Here is a 26,058-nt window from a genome sequence, read left to right on the forward strand (position 1 = left end):
TTATAGCCAAGGTAGTAGATGTATAAACCTTTTTTCCCCATCTATCCAGTGCCCTAGAATCTCTGTCAGAGGGGGTAGGGTTTTTTGCAGTGGAAGCCTTAACTCCTTTGGGACCCTGTTAAATAGTTTCTGGGTCTGCAGCAGGGTTGTTAAAAATGAATTTATGAGAGTCAGGAACCCTGTAATATCTGTCAGGCTTAACAGGAGCTGGAGGGTAAGGAGTCTGGGGTAAGACTTGACTCCGAAAAACACATCTACAATGTCTAACACAGGTGGAATGGCTAGTGGCCTGTGTTGAGGTAGTAAAAGGAAATCCCCGAGCCTCTTTTTAGATTCTGAAAAATCTTGGCTCTCCCAGTGGACAATACTCCCTCATGGTATGCAAGGTTTCCCCAAAAGAATAGTCCTCTGGAGGAGAAGCTGAAGGTATAGATTCTTCAGCATCAGAATCCTCATAGGCGGGAAGAGAATATTCCTGATCAGAAGACAAATCAGAAGAAATGGAAACCTGATCTGAAGATTCACAGTCAGTCTCTTGCCTAGGCCTCTTATCAGGAGGGGGATGGGAACCCCTGATCAAGGTAATAAAATTTTCGGCCATTTTGAGCATCTGTTTTTTGGGCATTGAGGCCTGACCACGTGGCTCTTGAGTTAGTTTCTTTGCTTTAGAAGGCACTTTAGTCTTTGCCTTTGAAGCTGAAGTCGGTTTAATGTAAAGATGCTTAGGTCTGAATACACCCTCAGAAGCCGGTGCCTGCTCAGCGGCTCCGGACCCATCTGAAGGAATAGTATCAGAGGCTCCAATACTTAGAGTTTCCAGCGGCATGGCCGACTCCACGTGGGAGTCAGTAGCAGCCTGCGACTCTAAAGTAGTTGGCATCAGGGGCTGCGAAAGCGCCTCACTGAGAACCGGCGACTGGCTTAGGAGAAGCTTCATCATCGGTTTTGGGCCTCAGTTGTCTCTCCTTTTCTTTGCGTTTTTTGTGAACTCCATTAGTCTGATGGCTATCTGACGACAATTCTGGATAATTAAACCGGCGTCCAAATTAGTTTAAAGAAAAATCATACCGACGCTTAGTGTGTTGGTTAAATCTAGCACAAAACCGACAACCAGAAACGTTGTGATCAGGGCCTAGGCAAGGAATACAGTAAGAATGAAAATCCTTATGAGGTATTTGCTTTCCACAAGAAATACAATTATTTACTTTTTCTGACATCGGTCTGGAGCAAGAAAAAAGTTTCCCCAACGGGATACTTAGCTCTATTGAAGACTTCGGATCTGAAACTCGAACACGAAAATCTCAGGAGTCTGCCACCGGCACTTGAAAATTGCTTCTGCTTCGGGCACCACGTGGCAAGAAAGACTAAAGAAAATGGCATCGGCTGCTTATTTTATTCTCCTGACGTCAGGGAAGGGGCGACAGCAGCCGACACAGGACCCAGGACTTTGGAATTCAGACCGACTGAGGGCAACCTGCCAGCAGGATTACCCAACTGTAATGACTGCAACAGTGAAAAACGAAAAACATCATCCCAGGCTACATTCTGCACAGACTACAGAATGAACTGGCACCCCACCAAAGTACCATGTTCAATCATAACCTCACTTCAGGCTTTGTGCCTACTAAATGGCACACAGTGACCGTTATCCCACTCCACAAAGGGGGTGCATTCACGGACCCCGGGAACTACAGCCCCATTAGCCTTACGAGCCTGATCTGCAAGGCCATGGAATGTATCATGTTGGAGCTTATAAACAAGGACATAGGTAACCTCCAAACTCTGGACCTCACTCAGTTTGAGTTTGTAAAAGTTAGGTCAGGTCTCCTAAACCTGACCGACGTCTTTGAAGCAGTTACCAGAGCAGCAGACGAGGGTAAGGTGGTGCACACAGCCTAGCTTGACCTCGCCAAAGCTTTCAACAACATCCCTCACTCTGAAATTATAGGTAAACTGACTAGACTGGGCATAAATCCCTATGTCACAAGATGGGTGGCCAACTGGCTCACTGACTGAACCCACACAGTGAAAGTCGCCGACTCCAAATCCAACTTCAGATCAGTAACAAGTGGAGTACCACGGGGCTCAGTCCTGGGTCCTCTCCTCTTTGGCATCTACTTCTCAGAAGTACAATCTAATACAGCAGGTCTTTGGCTAATGAAGTTTGCAGATGACTGCAAACTAGGTGCCATAACAGAATCGCCCAATGATGTGAACATTCTACAAAAGGGACCTCACAGAGACTAATGCTTGGTGTCAAAGTCATGGCCTCAAGCTCAATGCCAAGAGGTGCATTGTCTTCCCCTTTGGGAAAAACACTGTACCCATGAACTATCACTTAGGCGGTAGCCTACTAAACACCGAAAGTGTGATTAGAGACCATGGGACACAGGTGGACAGCAGTCTCTCCTTTGATAATCACATCCCCAAAGTAATCAGGAAATCCTTCTACATGGCACACCACATCACAAAGGGGTTCACCTCCAGAAAAGAGGTCATTGTTCCTCTCTACTCATCCCTCATCAGACCCATTAGGAGTACAACAACCAGTTTGGCATGTACCTTGCAAGACTTCTACAACTAGAAAGGCCACAGAAATATCTCACTAACAGGATTACCGGCCTCAAACAGATTCCATACGCAGACAGTCTCAAAAAAAATCCAGCTTTAGTCCGTCGTTTATCACCTACTCAGAGGCAACCTCTGCCTAAGATACAAAGCCATGTCAAACCCAGATCTGTTGGACATGCTACACTTAAAGAAACCCAAATGCCTCCAAGCCACATGCTCCAGGGACCTAAACCTTGCCACCACAATAAACAGAACATGCTGGATGGATACAGTCCTGTCCCAAAGACTTCCCATGCTCTGGAACAGACTACCCACATGTCAAGCAAAGCTCCTCATTAGTCCTCTAAGAAAAATGTTGACAATTGGATGGTAAATAGGAAATTCACCCCAGGGATCACTTCTGTAGCTCTGCTAGACAGGGGCACAGGAAAATAACTTTGGGTGGCGAAAGCCAGGAACATTTTGGCTAGGCTTATATTGGCCCTAGGGCCGATACCCTAGTACCTACCTATGAACCTAAAAGACAACAACGTATCAGACATTAAAAGTCTCTGAAGTTTCTGTAGGATTACAGAAGAGATGGTGTCAATACCAGGGGAGTATTCAAGCACGGGGAGCAATACATCCTTGTCATTTTTTAGCCTACCTTGTTTGGTTAAGACTTTTTTTTTTTTTTTTTTTTTTTTAAAGCTCCCAGTTCTCACTGTACATGCCAAGGTGTGTATCAGTTCCAAACACTATTGCACTTTTTTTCTTCTAAGATGAACTCAGTTCTTTGACATCACAATCCTGACACATCTTAGCAAGAGTACGATTGAAAGAGCTACTGATGCTCCATGTTTGGACAAACTGACAAGATTACCAAATGACAATGTCATCTGCACAAAAGAGGATATTCCTAGTCCTTTGAGACATATGAGAATCTGTATGCATAACAAAAAGCAACAGTCTCAGGATGGAGCTTTGCCGGACATCAGGAGCAACAAGCCAAAGAAAATTAAGACCAACAAAATTCTGAAGCACCTTCCATGCAGGTAATTCAAGAACCAAACAAGGAGGTGGAACTAAGACACTAGACTGCAAGTTCTTTAACCACTACTAAAATTATTCAAATGGACAAAAGATTTACAAAGGATTAATGAAAATGGTCACAGCCATGTTTCCTATGTCCCAGGAATGGTAAGGCTTATTAAGAAAAGGGGAGTATTGAGGCTGTGACCTTTCTGAAGCCATACTATTCGATGGACGGACAGACAGTAGGCCACAGGCTTCAAATGTGTTTCTGCACTTGACAGGCAGCTGCCTATTAAAATACTTTGTAAAGGAGAATTAGTAGAACTGGCTAAAATGATTCAGGTCTACAGCAAGACCCTTGTTTATATAAAGCAGTTTCCCCAAGGGTCCAGAATACACCACTAGAATGACATGGACATGATCTGCATTAAAGGAAGAGCAATGAGAAAGTACCAGAAGCTGTGAAATTCTGGATACAAACCAACACACATTGCTTTTTCATAGGCAGGAACCATCTTGAGATGGTTAAATGATTTGAGAGGAGTTATGAATGGGAAGGTCAATAAATCTTTCAGAAGATTAGTGAGATTAAGCAAAATACTTACAGGTAAATAAAAAAAATGGACATGATAAAAGGCAAAATATGGCAAGGACCTGGAAGTAGAAGAAAATGTTACAGATGCATACAGAAAACCAGGCAAGGAGGACCCTGACATCAAATATATACAATGGTATGTATAATCTCTGCTCTACAGATAAACATCCTACAGAGTGAAGTTAAATAGGCCCTAGGAAGCCTTGCTTATACAACAAAACTATAAAAGTTGAGGTGTTACACAGGAATTATTTAAAATCCAATAATATGCTGTTCCAGTGATGTTTGCAATTTGCAAGCAACAGAAGGTACAGACAACAAAATGTTAATACACAGCTTTAACAGCAAATTGTGCATAAACTATCACTACACCTGATTACCAACCTTACAGGAGTAAGGACTGCTCTACTAACTACAGGGAAAAATCAAGAAGGTATGTCACACTACTATTTTCAGTTCCCAATATGGCAGTTTACTGTCACTAGCATAATAAGCAAGGAGCTAGAAAGAGTCCAAATTTTTGTGTTAAATTTTCAAAAGATCAATAATGAAGAAAACTCTCTTCCATACCATCTGGAAGAATACCAATGTGCTTTGGTTACAAGTCCTTTACGGGCTATTCATTTCAAACATCATGCAAAAATGGTGCGATACTTCACAAGCATGCATATAAATAGTAGCTATGTATTCACCATAACATTTCTTCTCTGTTGTCCATTTTCATTCTTCCTCAACTGATAGGTTCAGATCTGAGCCCTCAGGTCTGACTCTGTCATTTAAGAGCTCATGGCAACCTTGAACTCTCAAGCATTTCCCTTACCCAGAATCCACCAACCCATATTACATCGGCTCTTGTTTGCAGACTATAGCAAAACAGACACTTTACTCTTATGTAAGACAACAAATCTTAAAGCAGTATTATAGCAGATGAGGGTAGCACAAAGCTATATCTGGAGCCTCAGAATGCAAGGGGAAGACCTCTAAAAATTGCTCACTCCACTTGCTCTTCCAGAAAATATTGGTTGGGCATTGGTTGGTGGGGAGTTTGGGAAAAATGAACATGGACAACACAGATGTAACATTATGGTAAGTACATAACTATATGATTTTATCTATTTTCATTCTGTCCTTAACTGATGGGACAGAGTCCCCAGCCACTGGAATCCCAGGGTGGCCTCAAGGAAGGATATTCCTGGGCACCATTGAGCCAAATGATGCCCTACTTCCAGGAACTAAATCCAGTCTGTAATGAGAGATGAAAGTGTGAGGTGAAAACCAAGTTGCAGCTGCATACATGTCATCCATGGAGGCTCTTGAATGAAAGGCTGAGGAAGCTATCAGTCTTTTAGAGTGAGAACGCAATTGCCTAGTTAATTGCAAGTTTAATTTATTGTAAGTGAAGGAAACGCAATTAGTAAACCATTTTGCTAGGGAAACTCTATAGACACTGGCTTGCCCAATTTCCTTTCAACAAAGGAAACAAGTGAGCTGAATTTCTGAAGTTTTTGTTCTATGTAAACAGAAACACAATTGCTTATGCACATCCAGTGAATGCAACAAATATTCACCTTTGTATAATTTGGGAAAACTGGTAGATTTCTAGATTGGTTAATGCTGGAATCTGATATTACTTTTGGCAAAATGTATTTGTTGCAAAGCAACTATCCTTATGAAAAATTAGGTATGGAGGTTTTACCAACACAGCCTGAACTTCTGAAATCCATCTGGCAAGAGAATGGCCACAAGAAAAAAAATCTTCCAAGATAGAAATTTTACATCACAAGTATGTGTCAGTTTGAAGGGTGAAGGACCAAAGCTTGCAATACCAACAAGTCCCACAGAGGAGGGTAGGATCTTTAAGTGGGGGGGGGGGGTTCAACAGAAGTGCTCCTTATGGAAAGGCCTTACAAAGTTACAGGGAAGCAAAGAAAAAGCCATCGAGACCAACATGGAAACTGGAAATCACTGCTATAGCTGGACCTTCACTGTGGAAGAACTGGCCCCTTGATTAAAAAGTAACAATTCTAGGATCGTGGGAATTGGAGCTGAAAAGGGTTCCACATTATTTTGAAGTGCCCAGTGTACAAATATTTTCCACTTGCTAGTATAAACTTTCCTTGCAGATTGTTCAACTAAAGATAGTAGAATCCGACAGATAGGAGAAGAGAGCATAGGTTGTCTGGTATTATTGGGAATGTAGAAACCAAGCAGTCAGCTTCAGATTTGGAAGGTCCGGATGAGTCATGTCTGGTGAGACAGCAGGTCTGGAGCTGGATACAGAATCCAGGGCTGATTAATCAAATAAGGCCAAAGGAAGGGGAACCAAATTTGAAAAGGCCAAATGGGTGCAATGAGAATGACCTCTCTCTTCAACATGGCAGCCTTCAGAAGGAATTTTGGTATTAGAGGGATCAGAGGATATGAGTATAGTAACCCAGGGGGGGCATTGCGGAGAACAGCATCCCTCTGTGACTTCCCCTGTGAGTGGATGACAGCAAAGTAGCTGCTGCACTTGTTGTTCAGGGGAGACAAACAAATCGCAGCAAGACTGGCCCCACCTGCGGAAAATCACTTCTATTTTCTGGTTGCAGCACCATTTGTGAGGTAACCGAAAGCACCTACTCAGCTTGTCTATTAGCACACTGGATTCCCCCGAAATGTGCACTGCTAAGACAAAGTGGTTGGAAGAGATTGCCCATTGCTACACCCTTCCTGCTTCTCAACATAGGGGGTATGATTTTGTTCTTCGTGTCTGTTGATGTACCAAACCACTGACATGTCCATTTGTACTGCAATCATTCCCAACGGGAGAGCTTCCTGTAAAGCTTGCAATGCTAAAAGCACTGCTCTCAACTCCAGAACATTTATATGCAAATGCGCCTCTTTGGAGGACCACATACCTTGGACCATCTTTCCCAAGTAATGCCCCCCAATCCCAGCTGGGAAGCACCCATAGTCACTTTGGCCTTGGGTTGAGAAGGAGCAACATCCCTGTAGCAGTTGTTCTGATTGGGTCCACCACCTCGGATCTTTCTTGCAAGAGTCTGTTATTCATATTTGAACGGATAAGGGCAGCTGAAGTACTGACAACTGAGATGCCAGCATCCACTGAAGAATACTCGTGGAATCTGGCCAGTGGGACAAGGGGATTGCTGTTGCCATCGAACCTAGTGCCTGTAATAACAGGCAAGCTGGGACTGTGGTACTGCAAAGTATCTTGACTTGCGATCTTAAAGTTTGAATTCTAGAGAGAGGAAGAGATGCTATTGTTGATCTTGTGTCGAGCAGTGCTCTTATGAACTCTACAGTTAGAGTTGGCTGAAGATGTGATTTTTCGAAATTTGAGGTTATACCCAACTGTGCACAAATATGGATTAATTCTTGTCTTGCTAGAAGTTGATAACTGGTCTGGTTGGAAATGAGCCAGTCCAAGTAGACGTGTGGAATCAGTGCAGTCTCAAGTTAGTTGCTACCTCTGCCACGCATTTGTTGAACATCCTGGGTGCTGTACTGGGACCAAAGGGCAGTGCTCTGAACTGGTAAATGACTAGCTCCCACCCGAAGCGCAAGAATTTCCTGGATCGTCTTCATTTTTATATGATGGTACATATCCTGGAAATCTACTGAGCACATCCAGTCTTCTTTTTCCAAAAACAGAAGAATGGACTGAACAGTGACCATTTGGAACGTCGTGAGCAGCGTTGTTCAGATCCAGAACTGGTCTCCAAGTCCCCTGTTTTCTTTGGCACTAAAAAGAATCTTGAGTAACTTCCAAATCCTTTCTGGTCTGGGGGGACCTCTTGTTTAACAGGTTTTGTATTTGAATGGCTGCTTGTTCCCTCTAACTGGGTGGAAAATCAGGGATCCTCCTGGTATTTAGAGGAAGGGAAAATGGAATTCTATATCCTCTGGATACAATCCTCTGCACCCAGGTATCTTATTTCTAGCCAGGCTTTCTGGTGCAAGGACAAATTACCCCAGACTGCCTCCAGAGGGGGCCAATTGGGCCTCCTTTCAGGAGTCCTGGAAGAGAATGACAAAGAAAGATTCGCTAGACCCTTGATGTTGTGGGCCTCCTCTGCTGCGAGGGAGGCATCTACTATTTGAACTTCCCCCTCCACCTTTGGGGGAAGACCCCTCCATGAGAGTCCTGAAAAGAGCCTTCCGATTTCTTGAACCATATCTTTCAAACACCTCGATGTTTCTTTAAAAGGATCTTTATGGGGTGGAAAAAAGTAAGCCCATGGCAGAAAGGGTCTTTCCATCCTTCGCACACCTGTTCAACATTATCTTTTACTTTGGGGCCAAAAAGGGAGGTGCCGTAAAAAGGAGCCTTGACGAACACTTACAAGGCTCTGTAAAATTACAAATGCATCCAAGCATGTTAACTAACTGCTACGTCTGAACCCATTGCCCTTGAGGTTCCTTCTGCCACATTTGAAATAAGCCTCATGGACGAGTTGGAAATCAATTGTAGGGGTGCCAACTGAGAACTGATGGAATCTTTCAACTCTTCAGATACTGTTCCTGCAAGGTTACCTGAAAGTTCCTTAATCAGATCCCTAAGGAGTCGAGTAGAATGTGCCAAATAGTTCAGAGACCTAAAGGCAAAGGTTGCTAAAACAAAGACATTTCCCAAATCTGTCCATCCCCAGCAACTCCTTGTCAGGAGGATGAACAAAAGAACTTTTGACAGCAAGTTCCTTTCTGGTGGCCACCGTCACAACCGTGGCATCAACAGGGGGGGACTTTTAACCAAAACGGTTTAGTCTCTGGGAGGCTAATAATCCTATCTGGCCTATTGAGAATGGGCTCAATGGTGTCGGGTTCCTTCCATGCCTGCTGCAAGATCAGGAGCTCATCAGTGGGTGGGATCACCCAGAAAGTAGATTGGCTGGTACCAAAATCTTCCAGCAGCACAGACTCCTCTGATGAAGGGTTGCTGGGCTTCCAGCCACCTCTCTGTTTCAGGATCTTAAGGAGGTCTCCAAATGAGGCATCTTCAGGAGATGACTGAAAGAATCCCTTGCCCTCATCAAAATCTGTCCCCTCAGTGACAGATTCGGGGAATCTATATGCTTCCTCTTGCATACCCTCTTCTTAGGGACCTCCTTTTTGGGATCGGGAGGGTACCAGAAGACGTGAATACCCTTGGTGGAGAAGTCTGGTGTTTTGGTATCTGCTGCCCCTGTACAGAGGATGGTTGAGACTCAAGGCGCCGAGGTGGATCAGAAGTAGACACAGGATCCAATAAGGAAAGCGCCGCCTGGGTCTGAGATGCAGACAAAGGTCTCGCCAAAACCCTAACGGCAACCTGCCCTGGAAAGGGATAAGGACTAATATTGTCCATGCCTTGCGAACTGCTTTTACACTGCAATTGGACAGTTATATGAACGCAGCATTGCTGCAAAGTTGCCTACTTGGTTGGGAGTGTGATAATTGGGATTTATATATTCACAATTTTGGAAACATTGTATGATCTTTATTTTGAATTGGTTTCTGGATCAAGCTAAGGGTCTTGCTTGCTCTTACTGGGGCACTTTTATTACCCTACTTATAGTTCCAATATCTGGTGTTCATATAAGGGACAAATACGGCTTACAAAAAGTGGTTATTCCACTAAGTTATTGATCACGAATTGATCTTTCCAACCTGTTGCAGGGCTTATCCTCAGTTCGTGATGATTTGGCCATATTTGGTCTGGGTAATAAAGGATTTGTGTTTGGAAAGCACATGTGAGAGGCACAATTTCTTAAATTAAATAATGGCACTCTAAGCTCTTTAAGGCATACCTAACCAAAGGTATTTCACCAAGTGGGCTGAGGGTACGTATGGAGCCACTGGTTAACAACATGGACACAGTACTGACAGAATAATGGGTTTGGCTCAACAAAGAGCTTCCATGAGTTTTGTGGAAGTTCTAGCCTCTCACTATGAGAGAACTATTGATAAGGACATAATGGAAATTACTCGTGTGCAGATACAAATCTGAAGGACAAGAATCCTGTAATACTGGCCTTAGGAAACTTGGCCAGGATCTCCTAATTTTGGAACAATTGAAAGATAGGAAAATATGAGGAAGTTCCATAGAGATTTAGCTGACTGAGATTGGGTACCCCTTTTCTAGTAATAAGCATGTCAGGTTTGAACAAACAAATAGAAAGGTTAACAAAAGGAAAATACCAAGGTCTATTTTAAAGAAACCATCCTCATCCAGCTAGGATACTTCGGGTGAGGAGTCCTCGTCAGGTTTGGAGCCTGATGCACAGCATGCCCCAGACTCCCCTTCTTCTAAACAAAGTAATACACAGATCCCTTTAGGGGTAGGCAAAGGAGGGGAGGTAGGAAACACCACAAAGGTGGGAGGCAGGAAACACCACAAAGGTGGACAGTATGGAAGGATTGCTGAACCTGATGGTACAGAAATAGATAATGTATTGAATATTTCCATCCACCCCCTCTGTCACTCACCCAAGTCAAAGATTTGACTAAAGATCTTAATTTTATACCTGGCATTTGTGTTTGAGTATAAATTTGCACAAGATATTAACTCATTTTGTAGATTACTTAACCTAAGATTATTGACAGCATCTAATCCTGAATCGCAGGATGGTTTCCGATACCACAAATCAAACTTTATACCACCAATGCATAACATTCTAATGTTTCAGAATTGTATTCTCAAAGACTTGCGTTTTCACTTTAGGGAGTTCCGTGCCAAATCTAACAATCTCTCAAAGATTGAAATGGAGTCTATCCATGAACTGGAAAACAATCATGATATAGCAATATTATCTGCAGATAAGGGTGGGGTGGTAGTTGTCCAGGACTGCACCCACTATAATACACAAGCTGAGAGACAGCTCACTGATGGTCATTATTATACTCGCATGACATTGGATCCAACCCCTGGTTTCAAGAAACAAAACTGATCGTTTTTTTGGTATCAGCCAAGAACGAGGGAATTATCACGGACACCACATTATATCTTACGGTGCCAGACCTTTCAAATCAATTTATATACTTCCTACCCAATATCCATATGAATCTTGAAAATACAAGCAGCAGACCCATAGTCTCAGGTAGAAGCTCCATTATAGAACCACTATCCCTGTTTTTTGCACAATATCTGAAACCACTTTTGAAATGGGCTAGGGCCCATATCCAGGGCAACATGGAATTCCTTAAAGTAATCTCTGAGATGCAGCTCGAGCTGGAGTGGTTACTCTGCACCCTAGAGGTCTCTGCACTGTATACCAACATTCCCCATTGGGCGGGCCTTGAAGCATTAGGAGTACTGGTTATACAAGTTGGAATTGTACCAACCCAGCTTCAGTACCTTCCTAATCTGCCTTGCTGAACACGTTCCAACTAACATGTTCTACTATCAGAGCAAATGTTATTTGCACATACAAGGCACGGATATGGGAGCCTCTTTTGCTCCCATATATGCTGACAATTTGTGGCTCACATTGAGGAACAGCTCATCTATGACAATGCACACAATCTTTATCTAAATGAGACAGACATTTGGAGAAGATACCTGGATGACTGCTGGTTAGTATGGAGATCGGATTCCAACTATCTCATGGAGTTTGTTGGCTATTTAAACAACAAATGGGGTATACAATTCAGTTAATTATAACATCGACAGGCTCACCTTCTTAGATATCTTAGTAACTAGGAATAGTGACCACACATTGGCATCGGAAGTGTATTGTAAATGCTCCCAGTATAACTCCCTTTGCTATGCTTCCAGCTTTCATCCTCCACATATATGCAGAAACATTCTGAAATCACAATTTTTACGCATGAAATGAATATGTTCAAATGATGCCACCTATGAGGTTTACCAAGAAGATCTGACCACCAGATTCAGGAAATAGAAGTTATGTCCTTACCATAACGTTCCATGTGGAGTGTTCATCTCGCCTTTGTTCTTGAGACAACCTAATACCCACAATCCCCTCTGCCTTTACCTCAGATCTAGTTTGCAAGCAAACCAGTAGTCAGAGATGCTTATATCACATATGCACAGAACTAAGAGTCTATATATATATATATATATATATATATATATATATATATATATATATATACATGTCAACTATATACACAACAACTGCAATGCAGAAGCAGAATGCCCCAGGAGATGAACACTCCACATGGAACGCTTAAAAGGACATAACTTCTATATGTGATAGTGTTCAATCAGCTCCTTGTTCCTGAGGAACTCACGGAAGGACGTTCTTGAGCACAGTGGAACCAAAGGTTGCCCTGTCCCTAGAAACCTTGTCTACCTTATAATGAGAAATGAATGTGCTGCATGAGCCAGGGATGTAGACACTGACCTTGTGGAATGTCCTTTGGGTTTGTGCAAAAGACTTTGATTTGAAGAATCATAGACATAGATGATACAATCAGTTAACCACTTAGAAAAAGTTCTTTTGGTAACCGCTACTCCTTTCCTGTTATCAGCAAAGGCTACAAAAAGTTGATCAGTTTTTCTGTGATCTTTTGTTCTATCCAAGTAAAACCTTAGCTGTCTGTGAACATCTAATTTGTGCAACATATACTCCATTTTATTGGAGTGATTCTTGAAGAAAGTGGGTAATTCAATGGACTGATTAATATTATTAATAGAACAAACTTTAGGAAGGAAGGATGAATTAGTGCGAAGAGAAACTCTGTCAGAATGAAAGATCAAATAAGGGTGCTTAATGGAGAGAGCTTGAAGTTCAGATACTCGCCTAGCGGATGTAATGGCTACCAAAAAGAGAGTCTTCCATGACAAAAATTTCAATGGGCAAGAGGAGGCTTGTTCAAAGGGGGGGCAGCATCAACTTAGATAATAATAAGTTTAGACTCCAAGGTGACGTAGGAGATCTAATTGGTGGTCTAATATGAAAAGCCCCTTTTAAAAAGGCTTTACAAAGTCTGTGGGCCATAACAGGAGCCCCACATTCTTCCACATGGAAATTAGAAATGGCAGCCAATTGAACTCTTAATGTGGCAGGAGAAGCACCCTGATGGAACAAGTCTGTTAAAAACTCTAATATTTTATTCAAAGGAGCTATAACAGGGTCCACTTGCTGCCATTTACTAGTATATGTTTTAGTAGTGGAAGCTTTATGAGAAGCCACTAATATATTCTGAACTGCAGAAAGAAGATCAGACCTGGCTAACTGGAGCAGCCAAGCTGCTAGATGGAGGGACAAGAGAGGGGGGTGAGAGCCCCTGACGAGTGAGTCAATAGATCTGGCTCCTGGATCCAGGGTCCCGAATGCAGTGTGTCATGAGGAAGGGAGGCCAGAATGGGGCAATGAGGATTATTGTCCTGTGTAGGTTTCGGCTTTCTGGAGAAACTTTGATATCAGGGGAAGGCCCTGGGGACTTCCCGGAGGGGTAAATAGGGCAAAGTAGCTCCTGCATTTGAAACAGATCGCAGGAAGGGGCCCCACGGCGAAAAAATCTTTTTAACAGAATTGCTCTGCTCAGCCTGTCGGCTATGACCCGGATGTGCGTTGCTATCAATTGCCAGATTCTCATGGCCTCTCTGCATAGCTGATAGGACTTGGTTCCCCTTGCTTGTTTATGTACCAGACTACCGACATGTTGTCCGTCTGAACTGCAATAGTTCCCAGAGGAAGAAGGGGAGCAAAGTGTTGCAACGCTAGAAACACTGCCCTCAACTCTAGAACATTGATGTGCAGATTGTACTCTAAATTGGTCCATTAAGCCTTGGACTGTCTGTCCCTGAAAGATGCCCCACCCAATCAGGGAAGCGTCCGTGGTGTCACCGTAACTGGCGAGAGTAGCACAAAGGGTCTCTCCTTGGAAAGGTTGCTAGTCTGTAGCCACCAGTTTAGGTGTGTTTTGCATGTGTGTTATAAGAATTTCGTGTGTTAGAGGTAGTTGTTGGAACGACCATTGTGCAAACAGTAGCCATTGTAGGACTCTCATGTGCAGTATTCCCAAAGGTATTGCAATAAGAGATGCTGACATGAGTCCCAAAACCTTCAGTATCATCTTTGCTGGGGATGTCGTGGACAAGAGAAGATTAGCGTATGTGAGTCTGAAGTGAAAGTATCCTTTCTGGAGGAAGTCTTAGAATTAACTGATGTGAATAAGATACTCTGTGATGGCTGTAGTAAGGATTTTCGGAAATTCCTAGGTGAATACACAGTTGAAGAGTATAGTCTCTGGCCTGTACTAGTTGACGCTGTGGTGGCAGAAAGGAGCCAGTCGTCCAGATCTGGAAACACCTGGAATCCTTGGCGTCTCAAGTCAGACGCTACCACTGCCATGCATTTTGTGAAGACCCTGGGGGCTGAGGTCAGACCAAAGGGCAGGGCTCGAAACTGAAAGTGACTGGCACCCAGGTGATCTCTGGATGCCCTGGCCATTTTGATGTGGTAGTATGCATCCTTCAGATCTATTGAGCACATCCAGTCGTCCTTCTGTAAGAATGGAAGGATCGATTGAAGCGTGACCATTGAACTTTTCTTTCTTAGGTATTGAGGTCGCTTAGGTCCAGAATGGGCCTCCAGTCCCCTTTGGAACTAAATAGAACCTTGAGTAAGTCCCGAATCCTTTCTGGTCCGCTGGGACTGGTTGGATGACTCTTTTTTCTAGCAGCTTTGAAATTTCTATAGCTGCTGGCTCAGATGGGGCGGTACATCTGGGAGTCTTTTCTTTGGAATGGGATGGGATAGAAAAGGTATATTGTAACCTCTGGTAACCACGCTTTTACCCACTTGTCTGTAGTTATGTTTTGCCAGGCCTGAGGGTATAAAGGACTGCCTCCAGAGCAGGACAGTCGGGCCTCCTCTCAGGAGTGCTGGAAAGGTTTACCAGGGAGTGTATCCGTCACCTTCTCTTCTCCTGGGACCTGCCGCCAGGGGCGGCGTCTTCCACCTCTGCCCCTCCTCTGCCTCTAGAAGGGCATCACCCTGTGTGCCTGGGAAAGATCCTTGGGGTTTTGAAACCACATTTTTCTACCACGCTGCCCCTTTGGGGCACGGTCTGGTTGGGGTGGAAAACGGACTCCGACAGCAGACAGAGTCTTTCCCTCCTGCTCACACCGGATAAGGGTCTCCTTTACTTTGGGGCCAAAAGAGTGGCACCGTCAAATTAGTAAAGGAAGACTTGAAGGCTTCCATAAAATGAACATCATCCAGGATTGTAAGAGCAATCGCTGAAGCTGCAAGAGATCAGCCTCATGGATGAGTTCACAATGGATGGCTGTCACTTTCTCTGAGACAGCAGCATCTGTAGTACCCTGGAGGGTATCTCCCAACTCTTTGACTAGATCCTCTGAGAGTCGTGTAAAGTGGGTCAAATAGTTCAGGGATCGCATGGAAAGCTGAACTAAAACCCATACCTGTCCATAGTCCTAGAATCTTTATTAGGGGATGGACAGATGAGAAGATTCGACATCTCCTTTTCCACTGGAACTCCTTTTGTTAAGTAAGTCTTGTCCTGGGGTGCAGTGATATACTTATTGGGTTTCCTTGGGACTGGTTCCACTGTGTCAGGAAGCAATAAGTTCCATTAATTCAGACCCAGGAGGAGGAATGCCTTCAGCAAGACTGACTCATCCTCAGAAGGACTGCCAGTCACCTCTCTGTTTCAGGATCTCCAATATGTCAGAAAAAGAGACATCTTCTGAAGGTGACTTAGGGGACCCTTCTGACTCATCTAAGTCAGTATCGGATGTCAAGGATTCTTGTGGAGAATCTAAGTGTCTCCTCTTACACAATCTTTTCCTAGGGACTTCTTCGTGGGGAGCATCTGCTCGATGCTTGGATGTGGCCGTGGGTGCAGAGGATAAACGGCCCTTTATGGGGAGGAGAGGTTGCTTCTACTGATGTGGCTGTCTGAGACAACACCTTCCTAAGAATCTCGGTTCAAGAAATGGGAAGAATCCCTGAAACAGGCACGGAACCAAGGACAGATCGCGGGCCGAGACTCCGGGCACTGGAACCGACGGAGTCGAGGTGAGAGGAACAGACTGAGAAAGGACGGTTCTGGACCCGAGGGCTCCACAATCAGAAGATCAACCTCTTCCGGCTCCAAACACTGGACAGGTCTCGGAGGAGGAATGGATGGAGACAATGGGAGGCCTTCAAGTTTCGACACCAACTGGGTGGAAACTGAAATAAGTTTGGATGATCCAAATCGACATCGGAGAGCTTAGAAGAAGACGAGCCGACGGGAGAAAAAAGACGGAGCCGCACCTCAATAGAGTCGAGGGAGGGAGCTCCATCACCGGTTCCAAGACTCGAGGCTCAGGAACTGACACCAGTTGAACACTGGCCCGAAGTCTGTGGAACCGGTGATCTAGATTTGGATGCCTGGTCTGAAGCATCCAGAGCCTCCTGAAAGGAAGGTTTTAATAACCCCTGTCCATGAGTTTGACCCTCCCACTAAAAGAGTGACAAATTGAACAGTCCTCTTGTAAGTGGAGAGGGCCAAGGCAGTAGACACAGGAACTATGGTTGTCAGTAACTGACATTTTTTGGCCACACTGGCAACGTTTAAAGCCTGATTTAATTTTCTCAGACATCTTACAGGTAAGAAAAGTCAAGTCCAGTATAAGAGACAAATCCAATAGCAAAAAGTCAAATCCGATGTATATGTCAGTCCGGTTGTCAAATTTAAACTCTAACAAGTTAAATAAACTTAACGGTACCGAGAAATTCTACCTACACACACACACATACACTATGTCTATCAAAAGGTACTTTTAGAACAAATTTTTCTAAAATATAACAAAATTAAAGTTATATCTTATCTCAAGTTGCTCGAGCTAGATCCCAGCGACCGAACGCAGCAGCGGCAAACTAGATCTGAGGTAAAGGCAGAGGGGATTGTGGGTATTAGGTTGTCTGAGCTCTTTTTTCGATGCAGAGCTTGCAAAGCGGGACACGGAGCCGAGGATAAGAACAAAGATTGAACACTATCACATCAGAGGATACAAAATAGGGAATATTTGCAAGGCCAGACATTGGGTAGCTAATCGTGACAGGCAGGACCTTCTGAGATACTAGTCCCTGGACAAGGACTCTACCATCTGACTAGTCACTACCTATGGAAGGAACATGGATGTCCTACTTAACAGTGTTCATAGACACAGGAACATCCTTTTAGCAGATGCTAAATTTCTTGACTTTTTGGATGACAGATGTCAATTTTCTTTCAGGAGAGATAAGAAGCCGGGGTCATATCCAAGTCATTATAAAACAGATGGAGACGTTAAGGGTGACTCCATACAAAACTCTCATGGTGGACAGGCTTAAAGGATGTTTTCCCTGTGGTCACTGTACCCACTGCAGAAAAATAATGAAAACAAGCCAGTTTAGTAGTAAAAACACTTGCCAAGTATTTGATATTTTCTTTTTTGCTAATTGTCAGACAGACTGGGTGATCTGTTTGGCTACATGTACTACATTTTATGTGGGACAAACATCCAGACCACTCAAATTTAGAATTTATGAACATTACAGTGACATCAGGCACAAGAAGCTTACCAATGCTTTATACAAGTGCATGGAGGTACACAAGAATGCATCCATTAATTTTACTGTGATAGAATTATTGCACAAAGGACAAACGAAGCAAAATGGCATCAGATTTTGAACAGTAAAGAAAAATGGATTATGAAACTGGAAGGTTTGTTTTCACCAGGACTTTAGAAGTACCTTTAATTAGGATAGTTAATTAATTCATTAAATTAGGGCCTCATAGTGGCTATATTGTTTGGTCTCTTATTTTTTATACTATGCCTTTGAGCTAGTTTTGGAAAATATATTGAATGCTACAGTCTGCTGGCTCCCTTTGTTTTGTAGTGAAAAAAGGTAAGCCCATGGCAAAAAGGGTCTTTCCATCCTTCTCACACCTGGACAATATTCTTTTTTACTTTGGGGCCAAAAAGGGAGGTTCCAGCAAAAGGAGCTTTGATGAACAGACTTAAAAGGCACTGTAAAATCACAAACGCATCCAGGCATGTTTACTAATGGCTACGCCTGAACCCACTGCCTTTGAAGTTCCTTCTGCCACATTAGAAATAAGCCTCATGGATGAATTGGAAATCAATTGTAGGGGTGCCAACTGAGAAACGATGGAACCTTTCTCTTCAGATACTGTTCCTGCAAGGTTACCTGAAAGTCCCTTAATCAGTCGAGTAGAATGTGCCAAATATTTCACAGACCTTAAGGCAAAGGTTGCTAAAGCATAGACACTTCCCAAATCTGTCCATCCCCCACGACTCCTTGCCAAAAGGATGAACAGAGGAAGTTTTGTCAGAAAGTTCCTTTCTGGTGGCCACTACCACAACCATGGCATCAATTGGGGGGGGGCTTTTAACCAAAACTGTTTAGTCTCGGGGGGGGGGGCAATAATCCTATCTGATCTCCTGGGAATGGGCTCAATGGTGTCAGGTTCCTTCCATGCCTGCTGCAAGATCAGGAGCTAGCCAGTGGGTGGGATCACCCAGAAAGTAGATGGGCTGGTACCAAAATCTTCCAGCAGCACAAACTCCTCTGATGAAGGATTGCTGGGCTTCCTCTCTGTTTCAGGATTATAAGGATGTCTCCAAATGAGACATCTTCAGGAGGTGACGAAAGGAATCCCTCACCCTCATCAAAATCTGTCCCTTCTATGACAGATTCAGGGGAATCTATATGCTTCCTCTTGCATGCCCTCTTCTTAGGGACCTTCTCGGTGGGATACTCTGGGAAGGCATCAGAAGAGGAGGAATACCCTTGGTGGAGAAGTCTGGTGATTTAGTATCGGCTGCCCCTGTAGAGGATGGCTGAGATTCAAGGTGCAGAGGTGGATCAGAAGTAGACACAGGATCCGATAAGGAAAGCACCGCCTGGGTCTGAGATGCAGATAAAACTCTCGCCAAAACCCTACCTGCAACCGGTCCTGGAGAGGGATAAGGATCCAGATCTGAGAGGTCAAGCTTCTGATCCCTACTCCTGCCCAGAGGACAGCCACCCCAAGGCCGAAGTCTGACACAAACTGACCATCGCTAAGACTCAAACCTTTGGAGTAGACTGCAGCAACTCTGACCCAATGGGGTAGAATCTGCACAGACAGCTCTCTGAATCCAACTGGACCGAAGAGGTCAGAGCAGGTATCGGATTAAAGGATACAAAAATTTCTGACCAGAAATATATGGTGCCAGACAACTCAGATCCGAGGGGTCTAAAACATGGACAGGAGTTAAAGGAGGGAAATGGCAGTGGAGGAGTTGTGGATTTATGGGCTTCCTGACCCGATGAGATGGGAGCTGACAAAAGAGCAGGCTGGCTCTGTGCCAAGAGGATCTTTCCCACTAGCCTCTCTACATCATATTCAGTGAGACTCCTAGATGATCAGGTGGATACAGCCAATGGAGATTTTGGTCTTTTCAAAAAGGAACTCTAGATGGAACCAGGTCCAATGAAGAGGATTCCCTTATTCTAAGCAGAGTTTGTTAAGAGCTGGTATGATCAGAGGTCTTCAGATACAATGAACCCTTGCTTTTCAGAGACTTCAGATCCAAAGCAGCAGTTGGGATTCAGGGACTTGAATTTGAACAAATCTGAAGAAGAGGCTGGATCTGTTAATTTTTGTTTACTCTTCATATAATCTGAAAAAACTACAAGATCTGAAGAAGTTCTTTTAATGGATTTTTCCACGGACCTGGAGAATGCAGAAGAGGTGCTCTGAGAAGTGAGAGATGTTTTCTAGAGTTTTCCCTTGGAAAGTCCAGACATAGCTTCAAAGGATGAAGGCAAAAGTCCCATTAGAATTAATTTATTTCTGCAATCTACCAACACTCTAGGGTTGAAAGCATGGCAGATTGTGCAATTCTCCTGGAAGAGAAGAGGGCCTAAGCAAAACACACAAGTGTACAAAAGTCAGACATATGGATCTTCTGACTGCAATTTACACATTTTTTTAATCTTTTCCTAGTCAGCCATCACAAAAGCAAAAAGACCAGCAGCAACAGTAAAACAGAAAAAGAACTACAATTTTTAAACAAAGGGTTTTTTTGAGCCAGAAAGAGAAAGTACCAATAATGGTACTGAATACTATGACAAAACTCAGAAGAGAGACGGAAAGAAGATACCAACGACAGTAACAAGAAATACCGCTAACAGTCTTTCGGCTTTTCCCAGACAGGTGTCGCCAAAGCAGATCACCGGTGTCTGCTCTTGATTGGCAGTGGATTTTTACGGTGTCAAGTTGCCAGCTCAGAGCCCAACCTTCACAGAAGGCACACACTCACACACCTACCTGCACGTCTTTAAAGTTCACTCAACCACAGGGAGAGCATGCAGACTCCCCACAAACGGCACTCCAGCCGAGAATCGAAAAAGAAACCTCTTGCTGTGAGGCGACAATGCTAACCGCTGCACCACCGCGGCTGGTAACAGTAAAAGAGAAAACCAGATTTCAATGTAAAAGGTAAGGGAGAAAACTAAGCAACAAAAAAGGCTTTTGTTAAGAGATTTATAAAAGATTAAAAGTACAAAATTAAGTTATAAAGCTACTTATCACCCCAAGTTCGAGAGAACGAAGGACATCTTTTTGCTGGAAGCGGCAAATGATTTCTGAGGTAATAACGGTTGATGCATTTTAGGTAAGGGAGAAGCTTGAGAGTTCAAGGTTGCCACAAGCTTTTAAAACGGCCAAGTCGGATCCGAACCCATCAGCTGCGGATAGAAGGAAAACTTCAGATCTGGCCGTTAAATTAACAAGGTCATGCTTAGGAATTAATGGACAAGCTCAAAAATAAGACCAGTAAGTATTCCAGTTATATCCATGCTGTGTGTGCAATCTTGCTTTTGTTCCTCACCTTACACTCCATTAGATGGTAGCGGAATTGAGAAGGTTTAACGCTGTGGCTCTCATTATAAGGGCAAGGTATCACATCCTGTAAAGCCATGTCATCAGTCCTGCTCATCAAATCCATTCCCACTTCAATACTGGAAAAAAAAAAGTGTATTTTCTTTACCTGAAATTTTTATCAGCTAAACGACATAATGGAAAATAAAGCCAGTGAACAGCAAACTTTCACACAATAAGCAGCAATTCTGTTAATCATGACAGCATGAAGCTAAGATGAAAAGTTATGTACTCACCAACATTCCTTCTGTGTTGTCCATTTTCATTCCTCAACTTATGAGTTCGGATCTGATCCATCGGATCCAACTGCCACTGCAAAAGCTGGCGGAAACTAGAAAACTCTGGCTACTCCCCTACCCACAATGCACCCACCCCAAGTACCTCGGATCCTGTTTGCTAATAACAGCAGAAAGAAATTCTGCAGTTACAGAAAGAGGAGACTATATCTGGAGCTATGTACCAAGTGTTAGAGAAAAACATATTTCTTAGGATTGGGAGAATAGAACACAATGTTAAAGAAATTTTATTTTGTGAGAACTCTAACCCTTTCCAGGCTAGGATTGGTAGTTACAAGAAATGTTTGGGAGATGCAATGTTAGTGGTACTGAAATTTACAAGGTCGAAAAACAGGAGTGGTTGCCAGGCTAGGTGGCTTGTGTTTTTCTAAAACATCGCTTTTACTTAAACATGGTTAAGTGCTCAAGTGCAGCACTAAGCGAGAAGCACATGAGTCTGCAGGGACCCTATCTGTTAATCAACATGAAATGTAAAAATTATGGATGTGCATTACTGATGATAAATTAAATAAAAAATGAATGTTTTTGCTGCTTGGTGAAACTGATTTTAAAACTTTGTGAAGGTAGTCTCCCAGCACTGTGATTTATTCAACTACAATAAAGAAACAAACGATTGCACATCCTGAATAGTTATCGAGTCAAGACTAACCGGTAATTAATGCTATTCATGTACATTTTAACAGTACTCTAACATTCTGGTACAGTGACTCAGATCTGAACTTTGGTATTGCTACATAGCAGTTTGGAATAAATTATAAGGGGCCAGCACAATAAGTTCTGTGAATTCCACACGGTTTTGCATGAAAGAGATTTGGACGCTTAACTATTCAGGGTGTGCAAACATATTAGGCTAGAAATAAGAAAAACAATTTGTGGATTTTTTTTTCTTTTTTTTCCTCAAAAAAAAAAAAAAAAGTTATGTACTCAGCATAATCTTCCATCAGAGTAGCTGTACTTAATTTGTCTTCAACCCGTGGGTATTCGGATAGGATCTGAGATGGCCACATCACCAGCATCTGATCTGAGCTCCAAGCTCCTCCCCTTAGCCATAATGCTCCTCTGTCTCCTTCCCTCAGATCGAGTTTGCTGCATCAGAAAATATAAGACCGACCCAAGAAAAAAAAAAAAAAAAAAGGTGGGGGGGGGGGCCTCACCACTAAAAGCTCCCACAAATCTAGGCCAAGCATAGCCAGCATAGCCACCAGTGTGCACCTCTTCCATATACCAGGATAGGACAAAAATGATAAGGTCAGTGGAAGGGGGGGGGGGGTTTGAAGACAAATGAAGTACAACTACTCAGAATGTTATGGTGAGTACATTACTTCTTTATCTGAAGTAGTTGTACTTCAATTGGTCTTAACCTGTGGGAAGTCCCCAGCTACCAACACCTGGGTGGCCTTCATGAAGGATATTTCGGAGCACCGCAGAGCCAAAGAATGCCCTACACCTATTTATATAATGTTCAATTTGTAATGAGAGGAGGACCAAGTAACTGCAGAACAAATGTCATCCAGCGACACTAGACCAAAAGGCTGCTGAAGTAGCCATAGACCTCGTGGAATGGGCTTTAATCTGACCCAGGGGGAAATACCTTTATCAGATTATGCCCAGATAATACACTGGGAGATGCAGCGAGCAATGGTGACTTTAGAAATAGGTTTGCCCAAGAACGGTTTGGAATAGGACACAAAAAGTTGGTCCGACTTGGGGAATGATTTTGTTGTGTATAAATAAAACCTCAGTTGTCTATGCACATCCTACAAATGTAACTTGTACTCAGCCCCGTTTTGGAAATTTGGAAAAACAGGAAGATTGATTGATTAGTTATTAGTTTCCGAAGCCACTTTAGGAAGAAAGGAAGGGTTAGTGTGCAGGGAAACCCTATCCTTATGAAAGACCATGTAAGGAAATTTAATGGACAAGGCTTGAAGTTCCAACACCCTCCAAGCAGACGTGATGGCCACCAAAAAGCCAGTTTTCCAAGAAAGGAATTGTAAATCTACTGAAGCCACTGGTTCTAAGGGAGGGGAGACTAGAGCTTCCAGAACAAAGGTGAGATCCCTGGGAGGTGTCGGATCTGTCACTGGTGGTCATAACAGAAAGGTTCCTTTAAGGAAGGTCTTAAAGCCTGGAAAAAGCTAAGGAGGCCATGTTTTCCCCCACATGAAAGTTAGAGATGGCAGCCAGTTGGACTAACAGTAGAAGAACTAGCACCTTGGTGAAAACTACCAGAAAGTAAGTCCAGAATAGCTGGAACTAGAGCCGTAAAGGGATCCAAGTTTTGTTGAGAGGCCCAAACAGAAACATTTTCATTTGCTACGATAGATCTCTCTGGTAGAAGACTTGTGAGCCGCCACCAGAATGGATTCAACAGGGAAGATAAACCAGGAGTCCTAATCATTACCGGAACTGGAGAAGCCAAGTTGTGAGTTTCAGATTGTCCAGGTCTGGTTGAGGAATCCCTGAGGGGTGAGAAATGAGATCCGGGATCGGATCCAAGATTTATGGTGGAACTACTAGGTGAGAGGAACCAGACTTGGCAAGGCCAGAATGAGGCAATGAGGATTACAGTGCTCCCCAGCCTGCGAGCTTTCTGAAGAAACGTTGGAATGAGAGGCAACGGAGGGTAAGCATAAAGACCACCAGGAGGCCAAGCACGAACCAATGTATCTCTGGAGGCTTTCCAGTGAAGAACTCGCTGCATTTCGCACTGGAAGGAGATGCAAAGAGATCACAAGGTTGAACCCACTGGAGGAAGATCTGTTCCACTACCGAAGGATTCAGAAACCACTCATACAGCAACAAAACAGTCTTGCTGTGCCCGTCCACCAAAATGTTGGACCATCCCAGAATGTGCGTTGCCACCAGAAAGCGGCTGGTGGAAAATCATCCATTCCCACACTCTCATGGCTTCTCGACAAAAGGGGAAGGATCTGGTTCTGCCCTGCTTGTTGATTTACCAGACTACAGACATGTCTGACTGGATAGCAATAGTCCCTACAAGAAGATGGGCATGAAGGGCCTGCAACACTAGAACAACTGCCCTCATCTCCAGGACTTTAATATGCAAATTGGTCTCGGAAGGGGACCATGTGCCTTCGACTGTCCTTCCCGAGCAATGCCCCCCCCCCCAGCTGGGAGGCATCCGTGGTCACTGTGGTTGTGGGAAAGGATGGAAGTAAGAGATGTCCCTGAACAAGTTCCCAGGAAAGAGTCCACCAGAGAAGTGACCCCCTGCAAGCCCAGGATATGCGAATCGGATGAGACAAGGGTAGGTCAAGAAAGGACTACTGAACTGCTAACATCCACTGGAGGACCCTCATGCGAAGGGTAGAGGACAGATAGTGGCAGTCATGGAACCCTGGGGCCCTCAGAACTGTTTCCACTGATGGGCGGTGAGGATGAAGAATGTACGGTACGTGAAGTTTCAAATTGTTTACCCTTTCCAAGGGGAGACAGACTCATTTGTACGGTGTCTAGCTGAGCTCCAATGAAGTCTAAGCTCTGAACTGGAGCCAGCGACGACTTGCTGACGTTGATTGTAATGCCCAGTCCGTTTGCTAGAAGGAAGTAATCCCTGGCCTGGCATAGTAGATGCTTGGCAGGGGCAAGAAGGAGCCAATTGTCCAGGTAGGGGAAAACCTGGATTCCCGGAAGCCTCAGGTGGGTCGCTACCACCATCACGACTTTGGTGAATACCCTGGGGGCTGTGGAGACCAAAGGGCATGGCCCTGAATTGATAATGATTGGTCCCCAGCAGGAGGCTAAGAAACCTGCGGGAGTACCGGCTAAGAAACCTGCGGGAGTACCTGTTCATTTTGATGTGATAGTACGCGTACTGCAGGTCAAGCACATTCAATCCTTTGCTTTCAGGTAGGGAAGAATGGACTGAAGCGTGACGATCCGGAATTTCTTCTTGTCTACTGATCGGTTCAGAGTGGAAAGATCCAGAATGGGTCTTAGTCCCCCATTTTCTTTGGCACTAAAAACAACCTGGAATAGATGCCCGATCCGGATTGGTCTGGGGGATGGGTTAGATGACTCGTTTTCTTAGCAGCTTTTCTATCTCCAGTGCTGCTTCCTCCCTTTGTGCAGGTGGGACATCAGAGAGGAATTTTGGTGGGGGAGGTGGATTCATAAACGAGATAAGAGTAGCCTCCAGATATGATTTGCAACACCAAATAGTCTGATGTAATGGACTCAGACTGCACTGTATGTAAAGAAAGGCGGCCCCCCGACTGCCTCCAGAGATGAGTAGTCAGGCAACCCCTCAGGGCTGTTGCGCTGGCCTGTCAGAGAATGGTTCGAGACCCGAAGTTCTTCGGACCCCCTTTGCCTCTGGCCCGGCGTCTATTCTAACTCCCTGTGCCTTTGGGGGATGAAGAGTCCAGAGTGTCCCGGGAGAAATGAGATTTCCGGAACCACATCTTTGACCCTTGCGGATTCCTTGAAAAGAATCTTTGGGGGGGGGCAGATGCTGACAGCACAGTGTCTTCCCGTCCTTCTCACTCTGGACTAGAGTCTCTCGCACAAACTTCCCAAACAGGGAAGAACCATAATAGGGGGAATTAGCAAACAACGTCTTGCAGGGTTCCGAGAATAGACAAAGCCGGAGACAGGTGTGGTGCCTCATGGCAACACTGGACCCGCCCACCCTTGGCAGCACCTTCCGTGGCATGG

The 26,058-nt window shown here is 44.1% G+C and overlaps 1 protein-coding gene across 3 annotated transcripts in view; it reads right to left on the bottom strand.

The window, feature by feature from the left end:
• Positions 1-26,058, bottom strand: part of GTSF1 (gametocyte specific factor 1) — a 1,343,308-nt gene that overhangs the window by 1,005,284 nt on the left and 311,966 nt on the right. For all 3 annotated transcript variants that reach the window (XM_044083970.1, XM_044083971.1, XM_044083972.1), the window contains exon 2: positions 21,033-21,162. In XM_044083970.1, coding sequence (XP_043939905.1) covers positions 21,033-21,162 — 130 coding nt within the window. The remainder of the gene's footprint in view (positions 1-21,032; positions 21,163-26,058) is intronic.

Source organism: Protopterus annectens, chromosome 9.part0 (assembly GCF_019279795.1).
Source record: "Protopterus annectens isolate FY-2018-M chromosome 9.part0, PAN1.0, whole genome shotgun sequence".
Taxonomy (NCBI): domain Eukaryota; kingdom Metazoa; phylum Chordata; order Ceratodontiformes; family Protopteridae; genus Protopterus; species Protopterus annectens.